Genomic DNA, 12,479 nt, shown 5'->3' with positions numbered 1-12,479 from the left:
GCAGCAGCTCTGTCCTAACACTATACATATTTACACTACAATAGTAACAATATAGGGGAAGATTTAGCAAGGCCTGTGCAGAGGAGCAGTTACCCATAGCAACCAATCAAATTGCTTCTTTCATTTTTAAAAAGGCCTTAGAAAATAAAACCTAGAATCTGACTGGTTGCTATGGGCAACTGTTTCCCTGTTTCTCTGCACAAGTTTTGATAAATCACCCCCATAGTTCCTTTATTTACCATTTATAGCTCCAACCTATGCTGCAGTGCTGTACAGAGATTGTAGTCTGTCAAGCTGTCCTTACTGCTGCAGTTTCTTCTGGGCTCAGATGTTAGTTACATGTTAGGGGTGTGGCTAAATGCATGTGGATGCATTACCCCACCCACCTGATGACTCCCTGTTCCCTCACTGGCAGGAACAGGAAACAGAAATGGAACGTGACATCACAGGAAGTAAAAAAAACACAGGCAGAGTGGTCATGTGACTAAGCCTGAGAACACAGTAAACACTCTAAATAAAAAATAGAAGTGTATGTAGAATATGCAACACCCACAGAGGTCAATGCAATGCTAGTTTAGTAAAATATCCTGGACAACCCCTTTAAGTATTTCCTGATATGTTTTATGTCTTAAACTCTCCACCATTTTTGTAGCTCGTCTTTGGACCCGTTGCATTTTATCAATATCCCTTTTTAGGTGAGGTCTCCAGAACTGGACACAGAATTCCAGATGTGGTCTCACTAGAGCTCTATACAGCGGGATCACAATCTCCCTCTTCCTACTGGTTATACCTTTAGCTATACAGCCGAGCATATCATTATATACAGCCCAGCATACGACTTGCTTTCCCTACCACCTGGTTGCACTGGTGACTAAATCCTTCTCTTCCGAAGTCTTTGCCAACACAGAACTGCTGATATGATACACGGATAGAGGATTCCTCCTCCCCAAGTGCATTATTTTACATTTTCCAATGTTTGGACCACTTATTTAGCAAAGCTAAATCATTTTCCATATTACTGACACCTCCAGGAATATCAACCCTATTGCACACTTTTGTGTCGTCAGCAAACAGACAAACTTTACCTACCAAACCTTCTCCTATGTCTCTCACACACAAAAATAGGACCCAGAACAGACCCTTGTGGCACACCACTTGTAACCAGTCTCTGCTCAGAATATACAACATTAACAACAACCCTCTGATATCTATCCTTCAACCAACCACAAATCCACTGAACTATGCAGGGATTAAGTGACATAATCAAAGAAATCAGTGACATTAGTCTGACATAATCGGGTTGCAGTAAAGCCATGCTGGTTTGGATCCATGAGATGTCAGGCTCACTGGCCTGTATTTGCTTCTCTACTCCTCTTCTTGTGGATTGGTATAACATTGGCTGTTCTCCAATCATCAGGAACATTTCCTGTTAGGAATGGGGATTGGTTGTACAGATCTGTCAGAGGGGCAGCAATCACAGATCCGAGTTCTTTAAGAACCCTGGATTGGACACTATCTGGACCTATTGGGTTATTTAACTTCAAACAGACAAGTTCCTGTGCAACTTCAGCCTCTAAAAACACTGGGGCCAAACCCATACAACTGGAGCCAATGCTGTGTCCAACCATCCTGTGATTGTGAAAGCCTTTTTCTGAAAACACTGAGCAGAAGTAGCTATTCAAATAGTCAGTGGCCGCCTTATCTCTGTGTGTAATTTCTGCTGTGTGTAACATTGTTGTTGTCTTCAGTATAATAGGCAGCTAAATGGTTATTTTTTTCTAACTTGACGTATTCCAGTTACTGATTAAACCGGGTCATCTGGTGACATCCGACCCAAGGACTGAGACATCTGATGCTCAGAGAATTTAAGTGTAAGCCTAATGCACATGCAATGGTTTAAGCTTCAGGACCATCAATGCTTGTACTAAATGCAGATCAAATAGCAGTGAACAAGAACACTATTGATAACATTGATCCCAAAATTGAATGCATCCTCAACATGTGAATAATAGACAATTACCGCTGTCTACTAGAAAAAAAAGTTGGAGTGTGTAAATAGGATACATCCCTGGGTCAATAAACCTACAAATACAATTTGATCTGTTTTATATTCGAATACCATAGTGCTGAGATATATGAGCCCATAAGATGCATGTGCTACCTTTTTCTTATTTAAAAAATAAATAAATAAAAAAGCATTTCTGTGTTGTTAAGTTTTAGAGGACCCCCCATCCCCATTGTAATTAGTTTATTCAGTCATTATGAATAATGAATATATATTTTTAGCCTCACTTTTTTCTATGCAGGGGGCTGTTGCTTAGCAACAAAGGTCTCAGGTGGTAATAAATCTTGTGGAGACCGCCAAGCCGGCATAGGGAGTCTCATAGGCCAGGAAATTCCTTCCTTGGTAGAAAAAAAAAGGTATGCAAAGTAGCTGTCCTCCTAGTTTTTTATTACCACCTATTAGAGTCCTGTAAGTCAATGCTCAACCAATTTGAAGGGGGTATTCATACCTCAGCTAGTAAGGTTAAACTTTTAGAGCTTGTTACGTTAAATATTTATGCAAACACATTCATTTTACCAAACTTGCCTCCTTTTCCTGATTTTTCTCTATCTCTTCCATTGTTGTCAACTCATTGTCTAGGTTATTGACCACCACTCTGCTCTAAAAGCAGTGGTCTGGCTGACATATATATAGATACAGGGGGACATTTATTAAGTGTGGCCTTTTTGCGCTGGGCCTCTACAATAAATTTCTCAATAAATGCCTCTACACCAGGTTTTTCTGCTGTAAAAATGTTATATTCGTTAACCAGTTAACTATTTAACTACTGGAGATGGACATACCCCCATAAAGAGTCTTAAAACATGACTAGGGATTGTCAGCTAACCAGAATTTCTTCCATAAGGAAGAATCACCCATCTGGTCATTGCTAGAGATGAGCACGACTTGATCATGCTCAAAATGGATTGCTCGGCATTTAAATACCGGTGGCTGAAAAAGTCTGATGCAGCCCTAATGCTGCCAAGAAAACATGGATACAGCCATGGACTCATCTCTAATTAGCGCAACTCAAGCATGATTGGGTCCGCCAAACCCTACTGTGCAAGATTTGATTATGGTTGCTGAAGTCTATGGCTGTATTTATGTTTTCCATGCAGCCCTAGGGTTGCAGCTAAGTTCTTTAGCCACTCCTAATCAAATGCTGGTATACATCCTTGTCTTGTGCTCTAAAGGAATAAAGCACTGTCTTAGGGTCCATTTACACAAAAAGATTATCTGACAGATTATCTGCAAAGATTTGAAGCCAAAGCCAGAAATAGACTATAAACAGAGATCAGGTCAAAAAGGAAAGCCTGAGATTTTTCCTCTTTTCAAATCCACTCCTGGCTTTGGCTTCAAATCTTTAGCAGATAATCTGTCAGATAATCTTTCTGTGTAAGTAGACCCTAAGTATAGCCCCATATCTGTGTGGAGGAGGTATCACAATGACATGATGCACAATAAATAGGTAATTTATAGACCTCATATTTTTTGCAGTTTAGACAGTCAACACATTTCTTAATTTGTAAATCACAGCAATTCCTAAATTGGACTACAATTTTAAAATAGTATAAAATAAATCAACTTTTTGTTTAAAGAAGATGTCCATATGCCCTGTCAGGAAACTTAGACATCATATATGGCATTTACATAGAGTAGTTTATAATTCTGAGAATACTTATACAGAGATAAATATTTAACCCTCAAGTCAAAGTAAGGGTACTGCTCGCAAGAGCTTCTAATTTATAAGGAGAGTGTCTGAGACTAAACACATAGGAGCAGAAGTGAAGGTGAGTGAACCAGTCACTGAGTATTCTGGTGGACTCTGGTGGACTCTGGTGTATTACCAGGATATCTATTTGTCTGAAAGGCTGCCATTGTTTTCCCTGGCAAAATTAGCTGTTTGGTGGGGACTTTGGGTGCTGGACCAGAGGGGATCAGCATTTGACTGATCTGAGGTTACATACTCTGTAGCATCTGTGAAAGAACACCCAACCACAGGCCCCTGTGCTGCTTCTAGGATAATAGTTTTTACCAACAATGCAAAAGTAACAAAGTGATAGGAAGAAGTAAGTCATCAGAATATGTCTGGAAATGACTATGGAAAGTGGAAAATTAAACCCCACCGATGTCTTACAAATCCACCAGTGGCTACCATCAGCCTGGTATGCTGTCTTGTTGAAAAGCTACAGTACTACAACTGTAGGGGGATCTTTGCTTTTCCATCTCCTGGGAATATCTGTTCGGGCGGCCACTAGAAAATACCACAACAACCCATTCTTTATAGAGATCCAAGACCCAGGAATAATAGATAACAAGGCAACCTTAGGGGACCTTTCTATGGGACATTGTGTGACCCTGTCAGACACGTCAAAGATCTTATTCCAAAATGACTGGATTAATGGGCAATCGCACTAAATATGAAGAATTGTCCCCCTTCCTGCTCCACAGCGCCAACATACCTCTGGTACATCCGGATAGATTGAATGTAATAGGGCAGGACACCTATACCATCTTGTGCGATACAAGCAGTGGACATCCTACGGGTAAAACCAAACACCTTAACCCAATCCTCCTCGGCAATGGAAACCTGCAACTCCCTTTCCCAGGAACCAACATAGGGAGGATATCCTCGTGTGTCAGATTCCAATAACACAGAATACAAAAATGAAAGTGTATGTGTAGGGAATTCCTTTTGAATAAATAACCTTTCTGATTGCTGTGGGTTCAGCCCTAGGTGAACATTTAAATTTTGAAGTGTTAACGTAAGAAGATAATTGAATATAAGCAAACCAGGGGATAGAAACCCCCGGAGCCTGTACACGCAAAGTCTCAATACTTGACAGTGGTTTCCTACCCAATATGTGATAAGATCTAATGTCATCCTCTCTGTCCCATCCCATAAACTTAGCCTCTGATAAAGCAGGAGGAAAGAAAGGTTTTGAAAAAGAGGGGTTAAAGGCCCATCTACTGTGACTATTTTATTACTTTCAGTGAATCTATCCCATAAAGAAAAAACCTTATCTGGAAAAAAAAGAGAAAAAAAAAAGAAAAAAGATTTCATATTCTTTGACCTATCTACCCGTGAAACCCATGGTAATTTGTGTAATTGAGGGTGGACTAAAAAAACTTCTATACCCACCCATTGCTTTGTCTCTCTATGAAATTGCCAATCAAACACACGCTGCAGCACTGACGCGGAATGGTATAATTTTGGCACTATTTTGATTGACAACTTTTTGGTTTCATATTAAGTTTTCATGTTTACTTTTTTCAATACAAGCAAATCCCACATGTGTGAAATTGTTGAGAATATTACACCCACACAAAGAAGGGTGTTACATTGTCCCACTCCACTGATCTCAATAGAAATTATAAAAACCTCCAACAAACCTATCTCAGGGTTTTCATAAATCCCTGTGTCTCAAATCCAAAGATGACTTTTGAATTTCTGCTACAGTTTTGCAATGTGATACCATGTAGATTCCCTTGTGGATTAACCCCATTCAGTGGGCTAATCCATGTGTGGCAATCTGTGTGAGTTTTCCCTGCAGAATCCACACAGAATTTGTTTCAACAAGTCACCTTATTAATCCGTGGTACAATACTCTTTATCATATGAGCTGCAACATGGATTTCACATGGAAATCAATGGGATTCAGGTCTGACGTGGATATTACCCGGTTGAACACACAGCAAATTTAATGCAGAAATGTCCTGGAATTGTTCCACAGGTAAATGGACACAGAAAGACATTAACTTGTCCATCACAGAAGATAATTGCAGCAAAGGCCTATCTCTGCTTATCTTGTAGTGGGTGTAATAATCTTGTGTTTTCTGGTTTAGAAAACCAATTTTCAATACCCTATTAGAGAAAGAGAGGGGTGGGGGTGCTACCTGGTGTAATATGCACACATACTCACCTTGTGTGGTTATATATATATATATATATATATATATATATATATATATATATATAGTAATACCTCGGTTTTCGAACGAAAATTTAGCCAAAAGTAGTGTTTGGAATTCGAACTTTGGTCGGTTTTTGAAAGTTTTTTGAACGTTTTTGCGAGCGAGGATGGTGGGTTGTACCTGGCGGGTTAAGCACTGGTGAGGTTTCACATACAGTACAGTGCTGTATAAGACTGCTGGAGTGCATATACAGTGCAGTAGTAGTACAGGCAGTGCACCACCATCTCCCATACATTACAGTGCTTGGATGGGGGGGACCCTATACAGTAAAGAATGGGTGAGGAGTTGGTGACTACTGTACTATAATTGCTGGTTCTGATGAACATTTCTTATGTTTAATGTCCTGTACAGTATAGTGCTGTTCTGTCCTGTACTGTAGTGATTATACTGAGCACTTATCAGTGTAATAAATGAGTATTGTAGGTAATTATTGGTGGCTGCTGGAACCAATTAATCACATTTACATTATTTCCTATGGGAAAACACTGCTCGGTTTTCAAACTGCTTGGTTCTCAAACTGCCTTCCGGAACCAATTAAGTTCGAGAACCGAGGTACCACTGTATAGGCACAACACTACAACAGAGCTCAAAGGAACAAGGAGTCACTGCTGCTTTCCAGGGACCATCGAGGTAAAGAACCAAGACAGACAAGGATACACTGGCCTGGATTATGCCAGCTACGAAATTCCTGTGAACCACAAATGAGCGCAGATGACATTAGAGGTAAGTATTACACTAATCTTCAAACACAGTGTAAGATCAAACAACTAAATTTCTTTAGATCTGTGGATAGATCGTCCCTCCTGAACTGTAGAGAATACCTTCAGGATTTATAAGATCCAGATTCTTGTTCTGGATGGATTAAATTAATTTATTGAACATGTATAGTGATTTGTAGCTGCCGTTACTGGCTATGTTAGGTGTACACATTTACCTATAGTGGTGCGATAGCTTGTGGGATTTCAAGCACATGAGCTCTTCCTATGGGCAAAAGAAATGGGAGCTACATGCTTGAGGAGATCTGCCAACTTCTCGGACTAGTGGTGTAAAAGTGATGGGGTGGTGAGCAAACTGGTCACTCTTGCATATTGAGAACAAGGATAGGGCAGTGGGCAAATGTAGACGCAGAGGTGTCCCGGTGGTCACCAATAGGCTTCTGTTCAGGTAAATATATGTTCTATTAATATATTCTGTGCAGTGATATTAATGTACTTGTTTGTATCTATTTATTCATTTATATTTATTGATGTTTTGAATCTTGTTTGCATTGTGTGTATATGGTGGTCATGTTATCTAGCTAACCTCTGACCTGGAGGTGGGTGTGATCTGGGCCATGAAAAGAGAGATGGTAGTTGTCTTTTGGATGAGCTTGCGACTTTTAATAAATTTAGTTGTTTGACCTGACACTGTTTGACTGGTGTGATACCTACCTCTGATGTCATCTGCACTCATTTTTGCCAATTTTGTAGCTGGCGTGATCCAGGCCATTTTATCCTTGTCAATACCCTAGTAGGGCATTGTGTTGGGACCTTTATTAGAGCAGAGATCAGCTACAAGGTGCAATGCTTGCGATGATGGTTTTGGCACTTCCATGGGAACCAGTCTGCAGGAAAACTGTTATGAAACTGCGCTGTTGCGCAGTCCCTCGTGTCTTGTACACCCAAAAACAGGTACACATGCCGTGAGCTCCCTATCTCACTCACAGCGGCAGCTTTAATGATTCACTGAGCATGCACCTCATTCAAGATGCCTGTCAATAAAAAATGGAGGGGAAGAGAAAGCGACAAAATTTCAGAGCCATGGTCATGCCTCTTGACACAGGTAATGAAAGTTTATTTTTTGGGTATAAAAACCACGGTGGACCAATATTCAGGTATCATTACTGATTGTGCGATAATCACCATAAAACTACTTTAGCAGTTTCCTAATGATTTTCTTGCCGGCAGGTCCCCTTTAAATGGTAACTATGTAATGCACCACTTCCCCTGTGGTGGTGCTACAGAGAAAAAACTCTGGCTGCCAGATTCCCCCATGGATCACAGATAATTGCTGTAGGTTCCAGCAGCTGTAAACCACATGATCATCTTGTTTACCTCTTTAATATAAAACAATATAACAAAAAAAAAACTATATAATTTCCCATGCTGTTATGACATCTTGATTTAGAGGACAATCATTAAAAATGCTTGTATGGTTTTCTCTGTAGACATACACTGACACTGTGCCTACAAAGTTTTCACAATTGAAATGGTTAATATGGGCAGTGCAACTTTATTGACAAAGTGCTCCATTTAGTCTAAAACTTGTGGTTCTCCACTTGTAACAGAACTTTAACTCTGCAAGACTACAACTCCCAGCATGCTTTGACGCTCCAGCTGATGCAAAACTTTAACTACCAGCTTGCTCCAAGCTGTTGAAAAATTACAGCCCCCAATATATCTTGACACACCCGCTGTTGCAATACTACATATCCCAGCATGCCCCAAGGTGTTGCAAAAATGTAACTTCAAGAATACTTTGATAGCCCAGCTATTACAAAATTACAATTCTCAACATAGTCTGACAGCCTGCTGGGGCTTGTAGTTATGTAACAGCTGGGGAATCACAGATTGGAAACCTTAGATTTACAGTAATAAATCCTACTCCTTCCCATAACCCACAAGCTGAAAAATTGTTATCCACCCTATGATAACTATTCACATGTACGCAAAATCATATCTCTACAATGTAATAATGATGATATGCTTTCTATGCTTAATTTGGCTTCATACACTGCACAGATCTGTCCAGCAGATTTGCAAAAAGGATTTTTTTTTTCTCATTTCCAATATGCCTGGATTATTCCTAAACACAAAACAATTAGTTAATGCACATAACGTGATGTCTGAGATCCTGGAATGGATCCTCATCCAGCAAACAGCAAAACACAAGGTAGCTATCCTTCGCTGATAACCATGATCAAGAGACATACACTTATATACAGAGAGAAGATTATCAAGATGATTGTGTCTCTCCAAAAGTTGAATTCCAGTGCAAATCATGCTGGAACTTGTAGTTCCTTAAGTTCTCAGTCTGGATTACAAAGACAGTGCTAGTGCAACAGAGGTTTCTTGACTTAATATAATCAAGCTTGAAGTTTACCTGAGTCATTTAGACGAGGTCTGGCTCTGTCTATCCGGTAGTAGATGAAGTCCAAGCAGTTCTCGTTCTCTACAATCCCACTACTGCACAGGTCCGCCACCAATGTGAGTGCCTTCATGCAGATGTCCTGCTCCCTGTCTCCAGGCATTTCCTACCACCATCCTTGTAAACCCAGGAGCTTGATGCTCTGCTAGATCTCTCCCTACCCCTCTCCACCTAGGTTGGCAGAGAGGGCAAGATGCCTTTAGTTCACAGCCTGGCTGTCTGTAGTCTCCTGAGATCACTGCTCACACCCAGTGCTTTACTAAGATCACACCCAGCTGAAGTTCTTCTCCTAGAAGACTGCACAAAAATCCCACCCAGAACAACTATTCTTATTCAGAATCTTGTGCAAATCTATCCCCAGCCCTACCTCCTATGAACTCCTGGTGCTCCCTAGAATTAACACTCCTGCACTTGACTCCCTTGAGCTCACACCCCATTGAACTGAAACACTCAGCTGCTCTCTTTACACCTATCCCCCAGAGCTCCCTAAGAACTCAACTCTTCTCAGATCACATCCAGATGGTGTCCCCCCTACAGAGATGGACCGAACACAGCTTTCGATGTGCAAGCCTTTCCTCAGACCTCAGCAAACCAGTTCACCTTTCTCACTTTGCAGAAGGGACCAGCTCCTCCTCTCATGCTGCTAAGATGAAGAAGAAGAAAGTCTCTGCTGCCTGCTCTGCTCATCTTCCCCCTCCCATCCTAGCAGATTTACCGAAAATCCTTTAAAGTGTGTTTTCTACAGCAAACAAAACACAGGAGTAAAGAGACAGATGCAATCTTAGAAGCCAACTGCAATGCAAGTCCCCTTAGACTTCTGAGATGTTCCTCCTATTATCTCCAAGTTTTACATTGTAGGTAGAAGAGGTTTGCAGATTAGTGAGGATGCAAGTAACAGCCCCCAGCACTGCCATTCTCTGGCTCCCTGTGTTCTGTGTGGTAGCAGCTAGTTCGCAGGATGTGTTGCTGAGAGCTGACAAAGACTGATGTGAAGAGGAGGAGGGGTGTGGGAGCTGTGCACTAGAAGCTGCCTGCTTGTATAGCACTTCCTACTACCACTATCTTCTATGGGCACTTCAGTAATCAGCAATGTACTGGATTTGTAGTAGACAAATAACCATTTTTATATTTATTTAAAATTTTAAAATTACCCTTTAGTATATAGTTAATCATATGCTGTGATGGGGCAAATGTCATCTTCCTCATAGGGTTTTTTCCCCCTTCCTCTGGATCTACGAAGTAGGGTTTCCCTAGGTTGAACCTGATGGACTCTTATCTTCTTTCAACATTATTAACTATGTTACATGAGGTTCTGTAGATGCTGTGAATCTGCACATTTCAGTAGACCAGTGATCCCCAATTTGTGGCAGCAATCAGTTGTAAAAGTACAATTCCCAGAATGCCTTGGCAGCATGTTGGGAGTTGTAGTTTTGAATCAGTTGGAGAGCCACAACTTGGAGAACTGTGCACTAGACCCAGCCACCCACAATGCTCATTCAGCCTCCATAGACTTAGCACTGGATAGGAGCTGTCCAAATCAGTGGTGCTGAACTGGATAGCTGGCTAAAATCAAGGTTGTGCAGATAAATGCAATCTATTGTGTCCTGTAAGAAGCCCCTACAGGCTGGAAGGAGGTGGAATTTGCATTAATTCTGTAAATATACTTAAGGAGAGATCAGAAAATCCCTGCTTTTGTAATCATTACTGGATCTATTAGATTTACAGTTCTGAGAATAGCCGTCTCCATCTGGCGTGAAACTACTAGTCCCAGCATGCCCTAGTGATAGTTTCAAGACAGATGGATAGCAACAGGTTGGAGACCACTGCTGTAAATTCTCAGAACTGAAAATATATGAAGTGTGAGATCCTTGAATTATGGGAAAATTCTATACTGGAAAACTATCACATTGAAGACCCCTGATATACAGAAGCAACGTGTGAATGGTAACAGCAGACAATTTCACGTTTAATATTCCTTAAAGGCATTTTACAGTTTAGAAAAGGTTCATATTCATATAGGAAATTTGTAAGTTAATAAAGGGGCGGTGGGAGCTGGAGGGAGTGAGGAGTGGCCTTTTTTTATTGTAAAGTTACAAAGTGGATCTATTGCCCTGAAAGACCTTATTACACAAGCAACCCAATAATTTAAAAGGGCTCTGTGCAATGCTCAACCTCCTCAGTGGTGGCATTGTGGGTAAAGTATGCAGGTTTACCCATAGATTATGTCATAACATGGAACTATGACATTGCACCTGCAAGACCATCCTATAATTAACCACTTGTATACCATACTAGCTGCTGCAACCATGTGACATCATTTGATCTATTGAATGAGTATATCATGTTACTACCCAGAATCCTAAACAGAAGCAATAGGTTTCAGCAGTTTTTAATCTGTGGATTTGAGACTGTAACTTGAGCTGCTTGAATCAGACTCTCATATATATATATATATATATATATATATATATATATATATATATATATATATATATATATTCCACCCTTAGTGGGTGGTTATCATTGTGGCCTGTTTTCTATATCAAATACTATTAATTCGGCCACTGGGTGTCTCCCTTACTGGAAAGCTGCAGTCGAGGTTCCAGCATTAAGGCCATTTGGTCTTTTGTAAGAACAGAAAAAGAGACTAAATGCAGAAAGTGATGTCACTTGACCCAGTGAAGATGAATGCTAATCAACCAGCATCATGATATTTTAAGGCTGTGTTCACACAATGTACGAACAACGGCCATTGTTTGGCACTCAAAAACAACAGCCATGTTAGTGAGTGTCACTGAAACAACCATTGAAAATTATATTCAAATATTTCCACGGCTGTAGCACACACATTTCTGTATGACAAGAAGGGCCATTGTTTTAATTGAAAACAACGGACTAAGGCTATGTTAACACAACATATATAAAAAATTACCGTTATTTGGCACTCAAAACAACAGTGGACATCGTTTTAAATGAAAGATGCATTGAAGTCTATGGACAAAGGCTGGAAAGTTTTACAGGTCATTTTAACAATCCAGACACAAATGTATAGTTTTTGCATAGGTATGTATGTGCAGATGTGTCCACCTTTAAATTTCCTTTACAATCTAAGGATTGCAATTTCTCAGCAAACTTAATTCCACACCGTATCAAAACATGCTACCAGAAGACTGAAAAGGCTTTATTTATGTAATATGCACTGGATGTCCACATATAGACCCAATGCTCAAGATTAACTTAGGCTGATGTGACAAAACTTTGCCCCCAAATTGAC

At 40.3% G+C, this 12,479-nt stretch overlaps 1 protein-coding gene across 2 annotated transcripts in view; it reads right to left on the bottom strand.

The window, feature by feature from the left end:
* Nucleotides 1–9,315, bottom strand: part of SYT9 (synaptotagmin 9) — a 138,056-nt gene extending 128,741 nt beyond the window's left edge. For both annotated transcript variants that reach the window (XM_069968399.1, XM_069968401.1), the window contains exon 1: nucleotides 9,161–9,315. In XM_069968399.1, coding sequence (XP_069824500.1) covers nucleotides 9,161–9,308 — 148 coding nt within the window. In that variant the 5' untranslated portion in view covers nucleotides 9,309–9,315. The remainder of the gene's footprint in view (nucleotides 1–9,160) is intronic.
* Nucleotides 9,316–12,479: the final 3,164 nt, after the last annotated feature.

Source organism: Dendropsophus ebraccatus, chromosome 4 (genome assembly GCF_027789765.1).
Source record: "Dendropsophus ebraccatus isolate aDenEbr1 chromosome 4, aDenEbr1.pat, whole genome shotgun sequence".
NCBI lineage: Eukaryota > Metazoa > Chordata > Amphibia > Anura > Hylidae > Dendropsophus > Dendropsophus ebraccatus.
This window is presented reverse-complemented; position numbering and strand designations above follow the sequence as displayed.